This window comes from Megalobrama amblycephala, linkage group LG1 (genome assembly GCF_018812025.1).
Source record: "Megalobrama amblycephala isolate DHTTF-2021 linkage group LG1, ASM1881202v1, whole genome shotgun sequence".
Lineage (NCBI taxonomy): Eukaryota > Metazoa > Chordata > Actinopteri > Cypriniformes > Xenocyprididae > Megalobrama > Megalobrama amblycephala.
In genome coordinates, this window is record NC_063044.1 from 3,610,319 (window position 1) to 3,634,798 (window position 24,480).

General features: G+C 38.7%; 1 protein-coding gene across 2 annotated transcripts in view; it reads left to right on the forward strand.

The window, feature by feature from the left end:
* The window catches only part of adgrl1a (adhesion G protein-coupled receptor L1a), a 113,677-nt gene that overhangs the window by 78,025 nt on the left and 11,172 nt on the right, over positions 1 to 24,480 (forward strand). For both annotated transcript variants that reach the window (XM_048167280.1, XM_048167348.1), the window contains exons 12-22: positions 3,205 to 3,327; positions 4,038 to 4,243; positions 9,405 to 9,578; positions 9,854 to 10,063; positions 13,259 to 13,479; positions 14,659 to 14,725; positions 15,368 to 15,459; positions 15,621 to 15,789; positions 17,071 to 17,226; positions 17,317 to 17,413; positions 23,365 to 23,487. In XM_048167280.1, the coding sequence (XP_048023237.1) occupies positions 3,205 to 3,327; positions 4,038 to 4,243; positions 9,405 to 9,578; positions 9,854 to 10,063; positions 13,259 to 13,479; positions 14,659 to 14,725; positions 15,368 to 15,459; positions 15,621 to 15,789; positions 17,071 to 17,226; positions 17,317 to 17,413; positions 23,365 to 23,487 (1,638 nt within the window). The remainder of the gene's footprint in view (positions 1 to 3,204; positions 3,328 to 4,037; positions 4,244 to 9,404; positions 9,579 to 9,853; positions 10,064 to 13,258; positions 13,480 to 14,658; positions 14,726 to 15,367; positions 15,460 to 15,620; positions 15,790 to 17,070; positions 17,227 to 17,316; positions 17,414 to 23,364; positions 23,488 to 24,480) is intronic.

Below are 24,480 nucleotides of genomic sequence, written 5' to 3' on the forward strand. Positions count from 1 at the left end.
ATATTCGCTTTGTGGAGATGAACTGTAAATGAAGTGTAAATTAACTAAGTATAAATGGAACCATTTTAACAAATCAGATCCGCTATCCGATTAGTAAAAACACATGAAGTGACCAGGTGTAAACAGGCCCAAAGATGAATAGAAAGTTCAATACAACAGCATTTATTTGAAAAAAAAAATTAAAATTAAAAATTAAAAAAAGAAAGAAAGAAAGAAAGAAAGAAAGAAAGAAAGAAAGAAAGAAAGAAAGAAAGAAAGAAAGAAAGAAAAAAATAAATTTGTAACATTATAAATGTATTTACTGTGAGTTTTGATCAATTGAATGTGTCCTTGCTGAATAAAAGGATTACACTTTATTTTAGGTCCACTTTAGACATTTGGTAACACTTTATTTTACAGTGTCATTGTTACACATTACATTTAGTTATTGTAGTAATAACTATAAATTATGCATAATTACATGCAATTAACCCTAAACCAAACCCGAATCCTAACCCTAACCCTATAGTAAGTACACGTTGTTAATTATTATTACTCAGTAATTAAATGCATAATTACTTTACAGTGTAACACGGACACCTTAAAATAAAGTGTAACCAGACATTCTATTAACTATAAGCAGTGTTGGGGAAAGTTACTTTTAAAAGTAATGCATTACAATATTGTTACTCCCTAAAAAAGTAACTAATTGCATTACTTAGTTGATTTTTATGGAAAGTCATGTGTTAGGTTACTTTTGTATTACTTTTTCTCATCTGGGCTGGAATGTTTATTTGTTTGTTTTTATAACAACAAAAAAGTTATATTTTTGGGAAATGTAAAGGCCCTTTCACACCAAAAGTGAAACGAATAAACCTCAGGCTGAAGGAAATGCAAATTCATGCCTGTACGGTAGAGGGCGCAGTTCAAACAAACAAGCCTTTCAGCTGTACTGCCATTCTGGATTGCAGAAGAAAAGGATGCAGGAGAAGAAATTAGTAAATGTATGCTCACATTTAGGCTGCGTTCCACTCGCAAACTTCCCTAAGCACTTCCCCTCGGGGGAATCGCTGCCGCCATTTTGAAGTGCGTTCCACTTTGTGAAGTGGATGAGGGAAGTTTATATGAACAGACCCTTGTTCCCTCGATTTTGACTGAGGGAGCGAGTCTACTTCATATGTACACTTCAACCAGTTCCATAACCCACAATGCAACACGATTGTGACATCACCGCATATCGCGTTTGATTTACCCCACCACAAACAACTCTATGATATATTATTTTTTTTAAATATTTAAAACACACATTTATACATATAGAATGCTACAATAAACAATTTTGTAAGGGAAAAAAATTAAACAATAAATCAGCTCCATAGCGGATTCCAAGTGATCTAGGGCTTAGGACGTTCCAATTCAGCCCATTGCAAAGGTTCCGCCAGTAGTGAGCACTCATGCAACGTAAGCAATGATGTTCATCCGAGTCAACGAGAAGTTAGCGAGGGAAGGACATAAAAAAAACCAACTGGAACGCAGCCTCAGTCTAGAACTAGTCTCTAGAATAACCATCATGTTCACACCGCGCACACAACGCCTCTGCACTTACTCCCAATTTACTCTCAACATGGGGACAGGAGATCTGTCAGTTAATAAATGGGAAAACACAGTAACTGGCATTATTTATTTGAAAAAGTAACTCAGATATTTTGTTGTAAATTTAAAAGCAATGCGTTACTTTACTAGTTACTTGAAAAAAGTAATCTGATTATGTAACTCATGTTACTTGTAATGTGTTACCCCCAACACTGACTATTATAAGTAACTTTGCAACTACATGTCAACTAGCGTTCATTAATTTGCAACTAACCCTCATTAGAGTAGTAGGATTGTTAGTGTAACAAATGTAGGCTAGTAAGAGCGGTGCATGTAAACCTCACTCCCCTGAACTCAAGAGGTGCTCTAACGACTGACGCTAGAGACTGCGGTCTTTACCCTCCTTGTTAGAGCGCCCAACGCCCATACGGACAGGCCCGGGTTTGCGCCCCGCTTGGAGCATGTAGGTGCGAACTGGAGGGGCTACATTGGTGCCATGACCCGGCTGGGAGTGAGGTTTAGGGGGGTGAGTGTAACAGACGTAGGCTAGTAAGAGCGGTGCGTGTAAACCTCACTCCCCTGAACTCAAGAGGTGATCTAGCGACTGACGCTAGAGACTGCAGTCTTTAGCCTCCTTGATAGAGTGCCTGACGCCCATGCGGATGGGCCTGGTTCGCATCCTGCTTGGAGCATGCAGGTGCAAACTGGAGGGGCTACATTGGTGCCATGACCTGGATGGGAGTGAGGTTTAGGGGGGGTGAGTGTAACAGATGTAGGCTAGTAAGAGCTGTGCATGTAAAGTCTCTAGCATCAGTCGCTAGATCACCTCTTGAGTTCAGGGGAGTGAGGTTTACATGCACAGCTCTTACTAGCCTACATCTGTTACACTCACCCCCCTAAACCTCACTCCCATCCGGGTCATGGCAGCAATGTAGCCCCTCCAGTTTGCACTGGCATGCTCCAAGCGGGACGCGAACCGGGCCCGTCTGCATGGGCGTCGGCCGCTCTAACAAGGAGGCTAAAGACCACTCACTCCCCTGAACTCAAGAGGTGCTCTAGCGACTGACGCTAGAGACTGCGGTCTTTAGCCTTCTTGTTAGAGCACCCGACTCCCATGTGGACGGGCCTGGGTCCGCGTCCTGCTTAGAGTGGGCAGATGCCAACTGGAGGGGCTACGTTAGGTTAGGGTTAGGTTTAGGAATAACAATAAGTTGACATGTAGTTACTTCTAGTTAGTAGAATGTCCGTTGGGGAGCATCAAAATAAAGTGTTAGCAGATATTGACCAGATACTCTACTAATACTCTAATGACTGCTAGTTGACATGTAGTTGCAAAGTTACTTATAGTTAGTAGAATGTCTAAAGTGGACCATCGAAATAAAGTGTTACCAATAAAAGTGTTAATTTCTTTAATCTTGCTGACCCCAAACTTTTAAAAAGTAGTGTATAATGTACAGTATAATATAAAAATGTATTAAATTTAGAGTGCTCTGTTAAATAGCTGCAGTGTAGTGAGCGACTCTTTCAACAGCTTTTAACTTTTCCAAATGGGTAGCTTTATTGTAACCTTTCAAGGATTTTTACTGTGCTGCAGTTCAGACTCTCAAAGTGTGTATCTTTGTGTGTCTTTAGATCTAGAGGTGCGTGTGCTGAACACAGAGACGGATTCTCAGGATTTGTCGTTCCCTCAGAACGGTCCCAGTGACACCATCATCCAGCTCAGGGCTTCCACCTATAAACAGTACAGCCGCAACGGTCAGTCACAGCTGCGTCTCTCTCTCTTTCTATACCCCATCCATTACCATCCATGGCTCTTCCATGTGCAGTTTCACTGAAGCTTAGCAAAATTTCCACTTTGGTTTACGCGGTTATTGGTTGATAATAATAAACCTAATCAGATTAACAAAAGCGCTGAGACTATTTCTTCCCTGATGGTTTCTTAACGGCGCTCTTAATCGAACAGCCCGAGAGGCGACTAGATTACTATCATTTTCAGGCTGACAGCGCAATCTTGGCTCTCTTTTCTTCTGCTTCTCTCCTTCCTGTCCCCTCCATCTCTTAGCCATCTTATCCCGCCATCATCTCTCCTACTCTTTGCTTTTTTTCCCGCCACTCCTGCGTTTTGCCTCTTTTTGAAGGTGCGCCTTCGTTCGCTGCTTCTCAGCGGAGGCAAGTCGGGCGGGGGAAGTGAGATTAGTATGATTGAAACAAACGCACATGAAATATTCATACGGAAGAAACGGAGTGAGTGAGTGCTGAAGAGATGAATGTTACGTTGCCCTCCATATTAAAATTCCTTCATCCCCTGATCACTCACTCACCCCCTCCCAGTCCAAATCATTTTAACCTTCACTCATTTCGCTCCACCGCTCCCTTTTTCCTCTTAGTTGTTATTCATATCCTTCTGCCACTCAATAACACTCTCTTTCTATTTCTTTTTTTTTGTGCTGCGTTTCTCCATACAGGCCAGGTAAAAGTTGTTTTCGTGCTCTATAAGAATCTGGGCCCGTTCCTCTCCACTGAAAACGCCACTGTGAAGATGGAAATGGAGGCGGGGCCAGGTGGGCGGGGCCTGGCGGTGAATTCACACGTCATCGCGGCATCAATCAATAAAGAGTCCAGTCGTGTGTTTCTGACCGACCCTGTGGTGTTCACACTTAGACATTTACAGGTAATTTAATGCACATAGACATACACATGCAATGAACTGTCAAGCCATCTTATATTAGCTACTCTCAAACATGGGGTCTTATTCATGAGACATCAGCAGAACGAGTTTCGGTGTAAATCATTTTGTAAAAAGAACAAAAAAACAAAACTCAGTGATTATTAATTGATGATCACTATTCCTAAAACTACCTGTTCTCAGACCATAACATAGTACTTCATGTGCACTACCTTTCAAAAGTTTGGTTTGGGGTCTTTTTTTTTTTTAGCAAGGACACATTAAATTGATCAAAAGTGTCAGTAAGGACATTAATAATGTTACAAAATATTTCTATTTCAAAAAATGGTTGAACTTTCTATTCATCAAAGACTCTTGAAAAAAATGTATCACAAAAATATTATGCACAACTGTTTTCAAAATGATTAAAAATTAGAAATTTTTCTTGAGCAGTAAATCAGCATATTGGAGTAATTCAGCTTTGGCATCACAATAATAAATTACATTTGAAAATATATTACAGTAGAAAAAGTTATTAATAATATTTCAATTTTTATCAAATAAATGCAGCCTTGGTAAGCATAAGAGTCTTATTTGAAAAAAAAAAAAAAAATCTTATTGACCCCAAGCTTTTGAATGGTAGTGTAGATTGATCATTTTAAACAAAAACATAAATATGTATGTTTTAAAGAAATATTACTCCCGATTGATGAAAAAAGATTTTAAAAGTCGACCTCTTTTATGAGGTTTCACAGCTCTACTTTTTGTCAATGCCTTCAGATAATTATAAATATTTGATAAAGTTCATTAAAACCACACACCTTTACAGTGTCTATCTTTTTTTTCAATTTAAGTAATTGTGCGTATTGATTAATAGAGTATAATTTCTGTCACAACCATGATATGTGAGCTACTTTATTCAAATTTTAAAGAAACGTTTTTTCAGGTAATATTCATAATTTTAAGTAACTAAATACCAACACAACAAAATAGCCCCTTCATTTAATACACGTTTGCAAAATACTGTACGGGTATTTTATCAGCATAGTAAGCTGAGACCACCACCCTGTAGCCTCAATCCATTCAACAGTGTGACTGCTACACGTGTCTACATATTTATAATGAATATTTGCTGTGACAGAAAAACACACATTTGTGAGAAAATGAAAGCAGCAGGAAATTGCTCCTGCCCCTTAAACATGATTTCTTCTGAACATGTCGAACAGATGGATCCAAACATAATTCCTTTTATCAGTTCTGTAACATGTCTCACTACTCAAGAATCAATACGAAATTTATTGTTTATAATTGAGTCTAATTGTGCTGCCTTTGCAGAGCAGAAACTGCTATTTCAGACAATACAGTGAAAATCAATTTGTAAGAGCTAGATGCATGGTTCCTGACCATGATGGTTTCGCACATGACTCCCATCACAGCCAACATGGCATGCCTAATTGGGTTTGTCCATATGTTTCAAGTCGGCCCTATCTGAATTAGCCCAAGTATGTGCCCTAAATGGTTTTTCAATGGGTTCCATGTCGGCCCTATCTGATTTAGCCTCAGGATGGGCCCTAAATGGGTTTGTTCATGGGTTCCATGTCGGCCATATCTGAATTAGCCTCAGGATGGGCCCTAAATGGGTTTGTCCATGGGTTCCATGTTGGCCATATCTGAATTAGCCTCAGGATGGGCCCTAAATGGGTTTTTCCATGGGTTCCATGTCTGCCATGTCTGAATTAGCCTCAGGATGGGCCCTAAATGGATTTGTTCATGGGTTCCATGTCGGCCATATCTGAATTAGCCTCAGGATGGGCCCTAAATGGATTTGTTCATGGGTTCCATGTCGGCCATATCTGAATTAGCCTCAGGATGGGCCCTAAATGGGTTTGTCCATGGGTTCCATGTCTGCCATATCTGAATTAGCCTCAGGATGGGCCCTAAATGGGTTTGTCCATCGGGTTCCATGTCGGCCATATCTGAATTAGCCTCAGGATGGACCCTAAATGGGTTTTTCCATGGGTTCCATGTCGGCCATATCTGAATTAGCCTCAGGATGGGCCCTAAATGGGTTTGTTCATGGGTTCCATGTCGGCCATATCTGAATTAGCCTCAGGATGGGCCCTAAATGGGTTTGTTCATGGGTTCCATGTCGGCCATATCTGAATTAGCCTCAGGATGGGCCCTAAATGGGTTTGTTCATGGGTTCCATGTCGGCCATATCTGAATTAGCCTCAGGATGGGCCCTAAATGGGTTTGTTCATGGGTTCCATGTCGGCCATATCTGAATTAGCCTCAGGATGGGCCCTAAATGGGTTTGTCCATGGGTTCCATGTCGGCCATATCTGAATTAGCATCAGGATGGGCCCTAAATGGGTTTGTCCATGGGTTCCATGTCGGCCATATCTGAATTAGCCTCAGGATGGACCCTAAATGGGTTTGTTCATGGGTTCCATGTCGGCCATATCTGAATTAGCCTCAGGATGGGCCCTAAATGGGTTTGTTCATGGGTTCCATGTCGGCCATATCTGCATTAGCCCAAATATGTGACCAGTCATGGAAAGTAGGGACACAAGTCGGTTTTGGGGCATTTTGAGTTATTCACAGATTCTGAAAGTGCAGTCTCCAAGCTTTCCAACGATGTGTGACACATGGAAATCTGATAATATTTGGAGAAGTTGTGGCCAATTGAAGGTAGGCAATCAAGAAAGCTCTACAGGGAGAAAAACGCCTCTAAAGTTGCAGTTCTCGCCTGTTCTCACCTGCTGGGAGTGACAATAGGGCTCATTTACATCTCATTTAGATAAGCCATACCCCCTATAAAGCTGCATGGACCGCATACTATTAATAATAAAGGTTAATGTGCATTGTAAATGTCAGTAATTTATCTTTTTTGACTTTTATAAAAATGATTTAGAGGCTGAAATATGTGACTTTTTTGTCAAAACTCTATTTGAACTTGTGCATTGTAGATAACATGTTGCAAGACACTCCTTTAAAATCTGCCCATCATTTTTAATGTTATTATTTTAATGTTTATGTAAAGAAAAAGTACATATTGATGCTAATTTTATTTTTTATTTGCTGGTTTTCCACATAAAACTTGGTGAATTGACTTTTTGAACAGGATTCTGTGATAACCGTGATCATTTTGGTCACTATAATCATGAAATGAAATGTTCTCACCTGAGAAGCCTGTTAAAGAAGAATAGGCAATCCAGGAAATAACTGGACTAACAGAGAGGCCAGAGATCGCTAACTATGGCTATTCAAAACACTTTTCAAGTCAATAAATACACGATTGAGACGATGAATGCATGCATTGACTCAGAATTTGCGTCTGAATAGCGCTGGCTCCGTGGGCGTGGCCGCATTAGCAGATAATGAGCTGAATCACGGACTTCTGACATGGCTCTCTTTTCATACAGATTACATAAACACAGAAGGTTTGTTTTCGATTTGACTTACACATTTTAACACTTGACATTTCAACGTTTTTTCAGACATAGGCTAAGTATAATTTTTTTATGATTAGTATTCACTAAGTTACAGTTCATTTTCTGAGAACTATCAGATTGGACTTCGTTCAGAGGGAGACGAGAGATCACGCATAATGTTAGTTTTCTTTATTTTGTTTAAATATAACATTTTGTTTTTACTCTGAGTGTACACAAATAAAAGAAGACATTCTATAGTTTCAATTGATATATTACTTATGTCTCTATGACAAAAAATGACGGAGTATTTTAAGTCTGTTTTGCTGCAATGTAAAAAAAAAAATCCTGCAAAATGCGCCGACGCGTTACCCGACTCCAGAGAGGTAATGTCTTATTATGCCGCTTTCATCGTCGCTCAGATCGTCTTCAGAATCAGTGAGCGCTTGTTCATAAGCATCCGGCTTGTCGAAGAAGTACTTCAAAACATTCATTGAATTTTGATATCAGCTAGAGCCGGCCAGAGCGCTGCATAGTAAGTAGCCACGCTTCCCAGTATGGAAATACACACAGACAATGACACGCCCCTACTGCGTGCTAGAGTCTCCGAAAAACAAGCCGATTTCAACCTCAAAATGTACGCTTTTAAATATACCAATACTGCTATCTCAAACACGGAAAGGCTTCTTCATGATCTCAACTAACAGATTCTGCAAAAAAACGAAAATCACCAATTTTGAAAAAAAATGCTTCTTTCTCATTTTGCTCGAGAGTTGTGCTGCCGACTTGTGTCCCTGGTTTCCGTGACGGGTCACATATGTGCCCTAAATGGTTTTTCAATGGGTTCCATGTCGGCCCTATCTGATTTAGCCTCAGGATGGGCAATAAATGGGTTTGTTCATGGGTTGCATGTCGGCCATATCTGAATTAGCCTCAGAATGGTCCCTAAATGGGTTTGTTCATGGGTTCCATGTCGGCCATATCAGAATTAGCCCAAGTATGTGCCCTAAATGGTTTTTCAATGGGTTCCATGTCGGCCATATCTGAATTAGCCTCAGGATGGACCCTAAATGGGTTTGTTCATGGGTTCCATGTCGGCCATATCAGAATTAGCCTCAGGATGGGCCCTAAATGGGTTTGTCCATGGGTTCCATGTCGGCCATATCTGAATTAGCCCAAGTATGTGCCCTAAATGGTTTTTCAATGGGTTCCATGTCGGCCATATCTGAATTAGCCTCAGGATGGACCCTAAATGGGTTTGTTCATGGGTTCCATGTCGGCCATATCTGAATTAGCCTCAGGATGGGTCCAAAATGGGTTTGTTCATGGGTTTCATGTCAGCCCTATGGACCCTAAATGGGTTTGTCCATAGGTTCTATGTCGGCCCTATCTGAATTAACCCCAGTATGGTTCTTAAATGGGTTTGTCCATGGTTTCAATGTCGGCCCTATCTGAATTAGCCCAAGTATGGGACCTAATGGGTTTGTTCATTGGTTTCATGTCAACCCTATCTGAATTGGCCCAGGTTGGGCTCTGATAGGTTAGTCCATTAGTTCTATGTCAGCCCTATCTGAATTATCCTGTTAGCTTAGGTATGGGCCTTAGATATTGGCCCTATCTGAATTAGCCCAAATATGGGCCCATTTCATGCCTAGAAAACATTATGTGTGAAAGCTACTGATATTGAGTATTTTCCCGTCTCTCTGTTGTTTCCTCATGTCCCCACATCTTTGCAGCTGGAGAATCATTTCAGCCCAAACTGTTCGTTCTGGAACTACTCGGAGCGTTCGATGACGGGCCAGTGGTCATCCCAGGGCTGCAAGCTGATGGAGACCAACAGCACACACACAACCTGCTCTTGTAGTCATCTAACCAACTTTGCTGTGCTGATGGTACACCACGAACCTGACGTAAGCGCACACACACATTCCTTTACATTTATCACCGGCTGATAAACAAATCTGAATATAGCTCTCAAACACATAAACAACTTTTTCGCTTGCATGCAGTCTGTAAGACAAACACACACACACACACACACACACATCTATTCACACAATAGCAAAATACACAAATAAACACACCGCAATTTCAGCTTGACATTTACTGGGTTTTCATAAGTCACTCTGCCTCAGGCAGCCTATCCGTTTATACCATTTGCCTTATCCATCTCTCACTCTCTCAGTACCCAGGAAGGATGCACGAGTTGATCCTTTTTGTGATCACGTGGGTGGGTATTGTCATTTCGCTGGTGTGTCTCGCTATCTGCATCTCCACCTTCTGCTTCCTGCGAGGCCTGCAGACCGACCGTAACACCATCCACAAGAACCTCTGCATCAACCTCTTCATCGCTGAGCTCCTCTTCCTCATCGGCATCGACAAGACGCAGTACCACGTGAGCAGCCTAATGATCTATGTTAAGAGGAGAATGCACTGAGAATGAATTTCACGCGCTGATTGTGACGTTTATGTGCACCCACTGATACTACGTGCTGTCTGCATTGTTTTTGCATTTGATTAACTAAAGGACTTAAATGCAAACTGCATTAAGTGCAGGTAATTTGCATTCATTTGCATGCCACAATTCCCCATCTTGTAGATGAGTGCTTACTCTGAGTGCTCGGTTGTTAAGGATGTAGCAGACTATCACAATCTGACATACTTTACTGGGACTGGTTTTCCATTCCTCATGTTCTTGCTCACTCCTATATATGCTAAATACACTACTGTTCAAAAGTTTGGGGTCAGTAAGACTTCTTTCATTCAGCATGGATGCATTAAATTGATCAAAAGTGACAGTAAAGAAATGTATAATGTTACAAAAATATTCTATTTCAAATAAATAAACTTTCTATTCATCAAAAAAATTCTGAAAAATCCTAAAAAGCATCTAAGGTCAAAAACACTTTAATATTCTCATTGCATTTCTGAGATTTTCTGAATGCATTGCGATTCTCTCTCAAATCGCTTCTGAGCTTTGTTTTTAACAGCAGATGGCGTTCTAGGCTAGTTTTTAACTGCATGCTCAAATGCTCAAGAAGAAGAGAGCTAAAGAGCGCTTGTGTGTTCGGCTGAGTCTGAGAATGCACTTGCACCTTAGAGTGCTTTTATGACACAATATTAATGTAAATGCCCACTGCAAACACCCTTTTAATTCGCTTTAACCTTTTCGAACTTTATGAATGATTATTTTATAGAAGGTTCAAGTGGTGTGTGTGCATTCGGAATCATCTCAGAATCGATCCAGAATCATTTCTCAGTGCATCGGTTTATTGTCCCAGCCCTAGTGTAAATTTAATAATACATTTTAGAAACACAAACATTAACCGATTATCTTACGTTAGGCACATGATGGAGCAGTCTTGAGAAAACACTTTCAATCCGACTTTCTAAAAAAAATTGCCTCCAGGCAATATTATGCAACTCTGCTTTCACTCTGCACTGCTTACATACTCAAGATTTTTGTAAGAAAGCTGTATTATATGTTGATTATGCATTTTCTGTGCATTTAACCAGCTGCTCCTGTATTTGTTGATTCTTTGGGGTGTAATTTTCATTTTGAACCAAGATAAATTAATTAGGTCATTTTTAAGGTTACTGTTTCTAGTGTACTCTGTATTCCTGCTCTACTGAAGTGCCATGCCTTGTCAGGGATGAAGACAAGGTCCTTTTTTTTTTTTTTGGTTGGCCAATTAATATAGTACCCAGTGTGGTTTTTCGAGCGTGGAACAGAGTGTAACATCGGCCACCTGAAGTATATCTGATGACAGTTGATGTTGATGAAGCTTATGTTTTAACCAGCCAACCAAAAATGAAAACCCTAGTGAAACAACACTTCAGCAGAGCAGAACAACCGATTAAAACATTAACCACTGTGAACAAATTGATGTTGCTGAGTTCAGATCGAAAATTATACGTGCTTGCAAGTATCAGCTCTTAAGTACCAGCTCTTCTGTTTTCAGATTCAAGAGCAGCTGATTAAATGCATAATCAATATATCCTGCAGCTCTGTTCAGAAATGAAAATTAGCATGGACACATTTTAGCCAGCAAGATGATTAAGATATTGTGACATTAGTTTCATGTTCATATAAATTGTGATGACCTTAACATCAGTGTGTTGACACCAAAAGTTTCCTCTTGAAAGCAGTGGTGGTTTAAATACATCTTCAAGTGTTCAGGTTGCATCAGTATGCCGGGAATCAAAATCATTTGACAAGATACCAAGGTTACTTTAATGAACTGTTCAGAAGAAGAACAGGATAATGTTTGCAGGCTTTATGTGATGAGAGTTTTGTTTGAAACACTTAAGTAAATGATTAATCCACGAGCAAAGCTGTATCTTCTGCTTTGCAGGGGCGTACGAACAATATGTAAAGTGTGCGGGGTGCATTATGAATTTCATCAGCCTCTCTTTGCAGATATGGTTGTTTAAATACCTAGTTGCCATGGATGCACTGAGATTGTTTGAAACCTTTTTCCAGATATGTCAGTCACTCTACAATACATGCAAGTCATAAGATTAAATAATGTTGCTTCAACCATGAAAAATATAGATCAGTACACGATTTGAGTAATGAATATTAATATAGTTATGTGACATGATTTGCTGAAAGGTGGACGTTTTTAAGTGAGCGTGCTTGCAATAGTGGGATCACTATTTACCGCCTGCGCATTCGTTCAGCCAGTCAATTGGCAGATGTTTCTGCTTGGGGTCCTACATTTGCTGCATTTTCTTTTCTTTCCCACTGCAGTCCAGCAAAATAAAGCACTTTCAAATGTGTTTATCATCCAGAAAGGGAGGAAGATTCATTTATTTTGTTTTTAAAGTGTTGGGGGACAGAGATATATCCGAAATGTCATATAAAAGCAAACTCCTGTTTCCTTCTTAAGGGGCCATTTACATGACACCATTTTCAACTAAAAACTGAAAACTTTTTCTGCATTTTGGCCATTAATTTTCACAACAATGGCATTTTGGGGGCCCAAAAACAGGTTTCAATGTGAAACTTTTCAAAAATTATACCATTATCATACAAAAATGCAAATTTGTTCAGTCTATAGGCGCGTAATGTTTCTTTACAGATTGACATCGCCAACTACTGGCCTGGTAGCATAATACAGCGTTTTTAATTATTTTCACAAATCCATGTGAATGGGGATCATTTTGACAATGTTGTCATCTGTATGCAAAAAATGCAAAGGAAAAACATTCTACATAAAGTGTAACCCAATGTGGACCAGATTCCAAAAGATAGTTCACCTAGAAATGAACATTCTGTCATCATTTATTCATCCATCATGTTGTTTCAAACCTAGGCTATATAACTTTTTTCTTCTCTGAAACACAAAAGATGATTTTGAAGAATGTTGTTGTTTTTGTTCCCATTGTGTTTTTACCCATACAATGAAAGTCATTGGGAACTGTTTGGATATCAACATTCTTCAAAATATCTTCTTTTGTGTTCTGAAAAAGAAAGAAATCTTTTTAGGTGAACTGTCCCTTTCATAGCCACTAAGCGAGTATCATCAAATTTACTTCTGATATGTTTCTCGCTAACCCCCTTTTCCCTCTCTTTGTCCGAATGCAGATTGCATGCCCCATTTTTGCGGGCCTGCTGCATTTCTTTTTCCTGGCTGCGTTCTCCTGGATGTGTCTGGAGGGAATCCAGTTGTATCTGATGCTGGTGGAGGTCTTCGAGAGCGAGTACTCCCGGAAGAAATACTACTACTTGTGTGGCTACTGCTTTCCCGCCCTGGTGGTGGGCATCTCGGCAGCCATCGACTATCGCAGCTACGGGACTAAAAAAGCGTACGTGTGAAACAGTCTATTTGCACTCATCCATACAAGAGCTGTGGGTTTTTTGAGCAGGGGGCACGACCCCTCTTTAAACCATTTGTTTCATTTAAATGGATTCCAGCAAAATGGCTCTCTGGGAGTTTAAATTCCAGATTGCAGAATCGTCTTTCACAAGGAAACGTATACTGGTATTATGTAGTTTTGGAGTTCAGTTGGAGATTGGTTGCTGTCATGTGATCCTGGCCTAACCAAGGTCATCATGTGAATTATAAATGAATGCAGTTAAAGGTGTTGCAAGCACTTTTTTTTGGAATAGCATGCATAAATCTGACAGATCTTGTTCTGATAAATTACTTCTGATAAAGAACACTTCTCAAGGGAGCATCCCACTTTTTTTAGCAATCAGAAAACTAGCCAATTTAAAAAAAAATTCTGGAAAACCTTGAAATAGTAGGGAGTTTTAAAATAGTAATTCCCAGGGCTAGAAAACTTTTGAAATAATTAAAATGCTAAAAAGTAAAATTTCTAAAGTTTTTTTTTTTTTTTTTTTGGCTTGTGTGTGTATGCATTTTTGCCGGAATCTGTGCTAACAAGGATGCTAAAGACTACAGCCTTTTGTGCACCTCTTGAGGCCAGGGGAGTTTACACACACAGCTCTTACTAGCTTGCCTCCATTACACTCACCTCACTAAACCTCACTCCGATCCGGGTCACGGCACCAAATGTAAGCGGCCCTACTCGGAAGTTAACAAAATCGCTTACAGCACCTTTAACTGAGCTGATTACTGCATGTGCGAGTGTGTGTCGCTCTGCGTGTTTGTGTGCATGCGAGTGTGTGTTGGTCTGTGTTTATGTGTGTGTGCGAGTGTAGAAAAATAGCACAGCTGCAGACTTTTGAATGTTGACTACAGTGCAGAAAATGAGACGCTGACTCAGTGTGCTAATGATTAAAAACTGAGCTTAACCTTCAACTAGACTTTTATTGCTCTTATATTAGCTTGTTTTTATGCCAAAAAATGTATCATGATGTTGATAGTAATAATATTTTAAGACAGTTTGCTTTTATTTCAGGTCAAAATGGTCAATTGGTCAAAAATTAGTTACTTCATATAGTGCAGATGCGATTTTGCCTGTAATGAAGTGATTGTTTTTTTGTTACTAATAAAGTTATTGTGTGTGTTCTGTGTGTAGGTGCTGGTTGAGGGTGGATAACTACTTCATCTGGAGTTTTATCGGCCCTGTGTCCTTCATTATCATGGTATTGTTCTCTCCAAACATTCAGCGCTCTCACTGCTTTGCTCACAGAGTTTGTTATTTTTTCCCTCTGAAAAGTGCTGTGCTAGTCATATCAAACAAAGCACTTTTGTTCACCTATGGATCTGTTGCTGCTGACGGCTATGTTTTGGCTGTAATATGCTTTATATGAGTGTGGAGTTTAGATTAGGTTTAGATACAGAAACTTGCTGACATTTTCGTAATTACAATATATTTTACTAATACGCTAGCTGTTTTTGTTATTAGTTTGTGGGTAAAAAAAAAGTTTTTTTTAATCTTTCTAAAGTTGTTTTCTTTCTTGAATTGGATCTCTCATCTAACACACATATCACTATTCTCATGTAAATAGTTGCATTTAATTGCAGCAATTTAAGCTAGAATGGTATCACAAGCAAATTGCACAGAAATTCTGCTTGTGTTTTGTGAACACAATGAGGTCCATTGTTAGGAAGAAACCAGGGGTTGAAATTGTTTTTCATGTGTAGACATTTTTTAAAGGGTTTGTCCTTCTTTAAATAGCCAACAGGCTTTAATTTGTCACAAAAACTTGGACTTTATTGTCTTTATGAAGTCTTTAAGTTACATTTCTAACACCTTTCTCCTTTCTCTTACCTTTGACCTTTAGATAAACCTGGTGTTCCTCATGATAACACTTCACAAGATGATCCGTAACTCATCTGCTCTCAAACCCGACTCCAGCCGCCTGGACAACATCAAGTGAGTGTCTTCCTGTTATGACCGACTAGAGGTCAGCCGTAACAGAAATTGGGGGCTTGTCCGGGATCTGAACCCGGGATCTCTCAAAAATACATATTATATAATCAGGGTGTTTATAGTTTGCTGTATGTTTATGTATTTGTGAACTTGTTCTTACTCAGATCCTGGGCTCTGGGGGCTATCGCACTGCTCTTCCTCTTAGGCCTGACCTGGGCCTTCGGCCTCCTCTTCATCAATGAGAACACAGTGATCATGGCGTACCTTTTCACCACCTTCAATGCCTTCCAGGGCATGTTCATCTTTATCTTCCACTGTGCTCTGCAGAAAAAGGTCAGTCCGATTAATGTTTCATACCCAGATAGTACTTTGGGGACACATTTGCTGTTAAATTTCCTCAGAAGTTAGCTAAATATGGAAAAAGAAGAAACTTTTTGTGGTCTCATCAGAGGAGAAAGTCAAGTGGTCCAAATAAGTAAATGAATAAAAAGTTTAAAATGGTTTTCTTTTAGGAATAGGGGAAAGCTTTGGATTAGGATTAATTTGTGTCATCATAAGTATCATTATTATAAAGATAATTATTATAATTAGCTTTATTTAAATGGAAGGATGTAATTTCTACTTTAATCGGCATAAACCAAAAATTGCAACCAACTTTATATATATATCTGAGTATATCCGAGTAAAACAGCTCATTGAATGAGAAAAAAAAATGTAGGCCGAGACTTTTGTCAGTGTGATAATAGCTTGAGTCATGTGTAATAGCTTGTTACTGAAAGACAATGCTGTCGCATTACTGCAATATATACTACAAAATGTTGGAAATGACAACCATTGTAAAAAACAAGCAGTGCATATAATTGTATCAAATTTGCACTTGTAGTGTACTTCAGATCTTAAGTATATATATATATATATTTATATATATAAACTGTACTTTCAGGTAATATATAATATCAATTAAGACCTCTGAAGTTAACTTTCATGACTGTTTCTTAACAAATTTAAGTAACACACTTTGCAATACTGTCAAATTAAAAGTTTAGCTTCAAGTAAATTTTTGATTATAATGTTAACTGTAGTGTGTTATTCAATATTACATTTAAAGTTAATATATTTCAAATGTACTAAATTGTAACTTCATCATTACAAATGTGTAATTACAAATATAGTTAAATACATGACATGCTAGTTTTAATGTAAAAGACATTAAAGTGTATTTTAGTTTATCATAAATGCTTGTCAGTACATTCAGCAGTACATTTTTAACCATATTTCAAAGACAAAAGAATTATGAAATTACATATAAAGATATACTACTTAAGTTGGTCAAAAAAGAACTCTAAAAACCACATGAATTTCATCTGCAAAAACGTGGAGCACGTGCAACGCATGTGAAATTCATATGGTTTTGCTGTAAGTTTACAGTTCAACTAATTGCACTTATTATAAACCATAATAATTGTTATTGTTTATTTAATTGTCATTAACATGCAATTAGTTGCCTGTAAGGACACTTCACCTTTATAAACAATACATTTATATAAAATGATTTAGATTACCTGCGTTACTGCATTAGTCAGCATGTGTAAGTGCTAATGCTATGTGTTTCAGGTGCATAAGGAGTACAGTAAGTGCCTGCGTCATTCGTACTGTTGCAGTCGCACCTCTACTACGAGCTCTCACGGATCACTGAAGAATTCTGCCCTGCGTGCCAACAACCGCTACTACACTGGCAGCCAGGCACGTCATGCAGCGGTACACCGACAGGTGACACACATGCACACCGACAGCATTGCTATTTATAGAATGCTGTTCTATTCCATTTAACATTTCCATCACCTCATTCTCCTGTTTCAGAGCCGAATTCGTCGAATGTGGAACGACACGGTGCGAAAGCAGACAGAGTCATCCTTCATGGCTGGAGACATCAACAGCACTCCTACTCTCAATCGTGGTGAGACACTCTTTCAACCTTAAAATTTCCCAGCATGCACCAGAGTCCCTCACTACACATGTCTGTGCATATTTTTTATGAGGTCCACCAAAGTCTCTCTTCACCAAAGCCAGTTCATATTTGCAATGCCTCTATTTCAGGCATGCAAGACCAACTCTTGTCTGCTTGAGTGGGTGAATACTGAAATATAAGCGCTGGACAAACTCACATTTAAATAACGGATTTTGGCAACACTTTAGTATGGGGAACACATATTCATTATTAGCTATGACTATTGCCTCATTAAACTCCTAATTTATTAGTTGTTGTAGCATTTAAGTTTAGGTATTGGGTAGGATTAAGGGATGTAGAATATGGCCATGCAGAATAAGGCATTAATATATGCTTTATATATACTAATAAACAGCCAATATTCTAGTAATATGCAAGCTAATAAGCAACTAGTTAAAAGTGAGAAATGGTGAGATATACACAATGTGCATGTGCAGTTCAAATTCATGTCTCAGGACACTGAATGTGACTGTATCAATAGGTGATTGGCTCTTTTATTTAGCAGGCGGGGCTTATTCCACCATATTGAATGTTGTACTTATTCCTGTTCATATAATACGAGTGAATTATATACAGTCTTTAGATGCATATATAATAATAATAAAGTTTTTATATGCAGCAAAACTGCCAGAATTTAGTTTTGCATGATCATTTTCTTCCCTCTCTTTGGTTTTTAGAATATAATGGACTATTTTTTTTTGCTCTTTTCACATGTGAAATGAGAAAAAGCAATTTACATTGCTCAAACACAGGCTGTGTATTGTTGTCACCATTTTTTCCATAAACAGCTTTGCAATTACTTTGAGACATATTCACCAATATTCTATGCTGAAATGTGCCACACTAAATGTTAAAGACTGAAATGTTTAGTTACTTAGTTACAGCTGCTCTTTTCTAATGTTGTGATCCATGATTTGGATGTTTTTTCATATTTTAATTAGTTAATTATGGTGTTTAACAATTATGGAAACTTAACTTCCTCATTATGTGAATGTGGTTATAGGCCAGCGTTATTGTAGAATTATTTATGTACTATCATGTTTATTAATTATTTGAATTAGCTTTTATTTTTATATTTTCAGTTTTTGTTTTAATTTGAGTTTAATCTTATTACTTCAACTCAGCTTAGTTTCAAAACATGGATTTTTGAGTTCAGAAAGTTGCATGTTTTCATAATGATATATGATTCTTCATGATCTGATCTCTTTAAATATCTATAAAGGAAGACTAAAGGCCCTGATATACAAACAAACTGGTGTGACGTCTTTTTGAACAAAATCATGCCTAAATGAAGTTTGTTTTGTTCGTTTGAAACAGATTGCCAATACAAACTTTCTTGAAAAGTTCACTTTAGCTGGTAAACACCTTCAAATTACCATTTTTCCATGCTGATTATGTAATTGGTAGGTGGCTCTGAGGCTCCACCTTCTTTGACATGGAAATATTCTCTGGTTCATTTCTTCCATCAAGGTCAGACAGATGTTATAATATGTCTTTATGAAGTCTTTAAGGTCAGACAGATGTTATAACATGAACACACTGGAGAGCCGCATTATAGTAGAAAATGAAGTTGTAACTCTAATCGAAAGAGACACTGACACTGTTTTTTTATGTTTAATACTGTAAATCTGCTTGCTTTAAACTAAAGCAATCTATTGTATAAAGTGGTATATTAACAAATGTGATGTAACTGCTGGAGTGTTGAATTGCAGAGCTGGTGCAAACACGTCGCTATGAACAGATGCTTTCTTAACTGCTGTTTTCTCACCGCTGTCATGTTTGTTGTGTGTTTATTTTATTGAAAGGAAATCGCACAGCACGTATTTACATATTCATCTAAACTTCCCTATCAGTGAGCGGCGTTAGGATGTTTGCTAACAGTATATCATTGCTCACGTACTTCAAACCTCTTTTTTCCCTAAACGAAGAACAAAAAAAGAACTTTGCCGTGAGTATATCGGAGCTTTAAGCGATAGTAAGGGGAGAGAATGCCAGAGGTAGACTATTTCCATCACCAGATCTGGATTGTAGCGTCACCACCGTTCTGATCATCCTAGGGATCAGTGTTTGTGGGAGGAGAGGGGTGCGATGACAGAGAAGCCGCAGCTAAATCAACCGCCACTCTTTATGCTAATTCTATCCATTTTGTTTTTAATGAAGTGATTAGCCGCCGAATGAACGGGGGGTAATTACTCTAATTGAGGAGAATGACAGTAGCGTCCTCACTGCAGTGTGCCGATTGTTGCTTTCCGGGGACTTTAATCAAGGCGAGAGAGAGAGAGAGAGAATGTACGAGACAGAAAGGCAGCTCTAAACCATATAGCGGCAAAAAAAGAGAAGAATAGATTCTGGGGAGAGGAAACAGCAGGGTTTTGTGCCGCGGGAGAAAAGTTTTTAGATGTTACAAGACTGAATGGCAGTCAGAAGTAGAGATGGAGGGTAATGAAAGGGCGTGTGTATGTGTACGCCGCTGTTTTTATCAGACTCATCTCCTATCGCTCTCATTTCCCACTTCACCGCTGTGTGAAGTCTATTCTGCGCTTCCAAGAGCCGCCGTCGTACTTCCACCTCCCTCCCGCTGGCCTAGATTCCATCTCACGTTTTACAAGACACTCCTGTGAGATGTTTACAGGAATTAAAAGAATGTTCCGGGTTCAATACAAGTGAAGCTCTATTAACAGGATTGTGGCATAATGTAGATTAAAATCTTGAGACTGCTAGAAGCAGTCTGTTGGTACCAGGAAGGAAATCGTACTCTTTTAGATGGAGCTACTTTTCTAGGTGGATAAACATCTGGTTATGCGTTACCAACATAATTTGTGCGGGTGGAGTTTGAGTTTGTGCCGCGCAAACAGTGCTTGACAGATAGTCTCCTTCTGGTATCTGTATCGCTTACTATAACAAGTTAACAGGTTTTCTGCATACGCTTAAATGGTTTTGTGAGCTTAACCTTTTCGCACGTAAGTTTAAAATATTCTGGCTGACCCCCGCAGCGTGAGTTTTTTAATGCTGCGTTCACACCGAACGTGTCTGGGGCGTCTGAGGCGTCTGATTTACATGTTAAGTCAATGTAAACGCATCGGCCGTTGACGCGCGAATGGCGCGGCGCGAATTGAGCGTTCACGCAGCTGACGCGCGAATTGAGCGTCTGACGCCCAAACGCCCGAGTTGAAAAATCTGAACTTTGGCGTAAATTCGCGGCGCGTTAACCAATCAGGGACTCTGCTTTGGTAGTAACGTGTTTATGATGTGATCAGTGGTGGAGACCAGAACAAAGATGTTGCTGTGTGTGGCCACCCTGAGCTCTATGATGTGTCATTATATTTTTATTGAGACAGGAATAAAAAGGACCTTGCTTGGAAGAGAATAAGCGAAGAAATCGGACAATCTGTTTAGTTGTAAAACTTTTTGCATGATTTTAGCCGTTGATACTAGCCCACCTTCTAGCTAGCAAAAGTCGGCCGGCATAACCGAGTTAAATTGCCGCTTTCCAACTGACGAGATTATGTGTTTATTCAGAGGATCTGTGCAGAAAGAGATGAAAGCCCCTCCCATGACGCGAATTGAACACACTTTGTTTAGATGCGCGAATTGAGCGAATTTTACGCGCGTCTGACTTCAAAATGTTCAAGCGCCCAACTAGACGGCCCAACTAGTTCGGTGTGAACGCAGCATAAGGCGACCGTTATTTAGAACGTATCACTTTATGGTTTCCATGGTGACGCGTCATTGCTTGTTACACCGCAGCACTGTATGAATGATGATTTGCTTTCATTTAATTTTTCCTTTTTTTATTCAAAATATTCACAAATTTGTTAACTATAGCATGAAATATCTAATATTCCGATTGCCAAATATGTGCAAAATGGATGTGTTTTGCTGTTTAAACACCTTTATAACGATCATGTTAGATGAGCCATATGCGCGATGGGCGCCGCCATGTTAGTTTGCACCGCGCAGAGAATCGGATCTGTTGGATTTACAACACGTTAATTTATCCACTTCTCCCGAAATACATGAAAGTAAGTGAGTCGGTGAACTGGGGAAGAATAGAGTAAGCTTTAAAGTTACTTTCATAATGTGTATCTGACATGAATAAAACGTGTCGTCTAATTATAATGGAAAGGGTTGTTATTTCCGCTTCTATAGACATTATTGTGTATTATACACACTCTAAATATATTTTTTTGTTAGTACTCATGTGTATTTAAATGTCTGAAACCTAAAATAAACATTATTTGGTTGAAAAACCCTGCATATATGTTATATGAAAAGCGCTGCGCGCGTCCGTCTCTGGTTTGGCGCCAGACAAAGCGCGCACGCACATTTGAATTTGGCAGTTGATCACGTGACGCGCTGAACGTTCTAATCACACTGGTGTGATCGATCGTACGCGTCAAAGGGTTAAGCGGCATTACATTGTCATGACAGGTTGAATAGGTCACACTAGTCTCATGTGTAAGTCTTTTCTTCATTGTTAATCATTTACTACATTGTATGTTTATTTCTGTTTTTAGTTGTTGTTGTTGTTGTTTTAAGAATAATTCAGAGGAATGAGTCTAAATTATTTTCTGCCATAATTAATTTTATGCCACAAATGCTGGTGGCACAGCTTTACTTTTATTAAACCTGGAACATTCCTGCAAGAGGTACGAAATGTGCGTAGTATGTGTGTAAAAAAGGCGAGCGTGAGCGAGCGCACGTCTAAAATTAATTCTTGAGGCGGTCCTCTCTGATAGATGATAGCGCGAGAGCGCAGGGTTGCACTTTTGCCTCAGTCCACTCGATGTCATACTGGCCTCTTTTTAATTTCATGGCATTTCTGTCTGAAAGCCCCGGGCTGCAGCTCTGTGCCTGCATTATGGGCCATACTGAATGTTCCATTTCTCTGAGTCACATTTGTCTACTGCAAGCGTTCACATTTCACTGGGAAATGAACCCACATTTCAGTGGCTGCTCTGTGAAACTACATAATGGCAAATATTACCATTTTCCTCCCAATGACTCCATCTGACAGTGAGGCATGGAATTACGCTCTGCAACTACTCTTCAAATAAATTTCGGCTTCACTACAAATAAACACTTCATCAAATCAGCCATTACAACATCACACGCCGACATTAAGGATTTTTTTCTTTTTGGTGAAATGTCAAACACAATAAACAAACTGTAGAGTGGCTTCTGCTTAACCTTAATGTGAAGTGCAAACAGCTATTCCATAATGTTCATATTATGTATTATTCCTCTTAAAACTGATAGTTCCTGCTGCTGCATCCTGGATGCTCATGGTCAATACAGAGTTTCAGCACAATATAATAACAGGTTTAATGTAAGCAGCTGATTATATCACTATGAGGCAAAGGCTACCTGTTAGTCTTAATATACATGTCTGCAACTGTATATCCTTAAGCAGAGGTATACCACTATACCACATAAGAGTTTTCTAAACAAAAATAAACATTTAAACATTTTGTGTTAAAAAATGAATTATTAAATGACATTAGCAGTAAGAGCAATACGACTAATTAGGTCTCTAACTACTGTAGGACCAACACTACCCGATCTCATTAATGCAATAACGTAGCTTTTTTGCTAACACTTTATTTTGTGACGTAGTTACACAGTACTACATGTACTTAGTATAGTAATAACAGTAAATTATGCATAATTACAAGTAACTGACCCTAAACCTAACCCTAACTGCAACACATGTACATGTAGTTAATTAATATTACTCAGTACTTATTTGAGTAATTACAATGTAACAATGTCACCTTAAAATAAAGTGTAACCCTATTTTTAGGTGGTGATTTCATATGAATGTGAATCATACGAAAATGTGTAATTTGTAGCATGGGTGGTTGGATGGATAAATCAATTTTTTTTTATTTTTTTTTTAGGCACAATGGGGAACCATCTTCTGACCAACCCTGTGCTGCAAACTCGAACAGGAAGTTCTCCCTACAACACGCTGCTGGCTGAGACGTTTACCCCACCCTCACCTGGAGTCTTCAACTCTACCGGTAAGTGTGCAGATTTCAGTATGTTCCTATTTGAAAGAAAGGATCCCTTTAATATCTAAATTGTTTCCGAAGAGCTCAGTAGAGTTGTCTCAAGCTGTGCGCAAAATTTGCCAAGATGCCATCCAGATTTTATTTATGAAGATTGCTATTTCATAGCTTAAGAGGCTTAATGGAGTTTCCTTTATGTTGCACATACTGTGCTGCGATTATAAACTTGTCTTAGATATTTCTCCTAAACATCTTAGGGAGGAGAAAAAATAAATAAATAAATATATATATATATATATATATATATATATATATATATATATATATATATATATATATATATATATATATATATTAACCCTTAAAAATGGAGTGTGTAGCTTTTCATTTCTTAAACAACCATGTAGGAAAACACATCATGGCCATATTCCAGTATGATAATGTCAAGATTCACCAGGGTTAAATATGTGAAAGAATGGTTGGGATGGAGCATGAAGAATCATTTTCACACATGAATTGGCACCTCTGAGTCCAGACCTTAAATTCATTGAAAGTTTTTGGGATGTGCTGGATTAGACTTTACAGAGTGCTCACCTCTTGCACTGTCAATACAAGATCTTGACCAAAAATTGATGCACCTCTTGATGGAAATAACATGACATAATTTATTTTCATCGAGAAGTGGATAATTTTTTGGTCAAGATCTTGTATTGACAAAGCACTCTGTAAAGTCTACTCCAGCACATCCCAAAAACTTAAACTGAGGTTAAGGTCAGTGCCAATTCAGGTGTGAAAATGTTTCTTCATGCTCCCTCCCAACAGTTCTTTCACAATTTGATCCTGATGAATCTTGACATTGTCATCCTGGAATATGACCATGATACGTCTTAATACATGGTTGTTTAAGAAATGAAAAGCTACACACTACATCTTTAAGTGTTAAAAGAACCATTGCCAAACATATCCATTCACAGACTCTTAAGTATTTGCCTATTAAAATCCAAA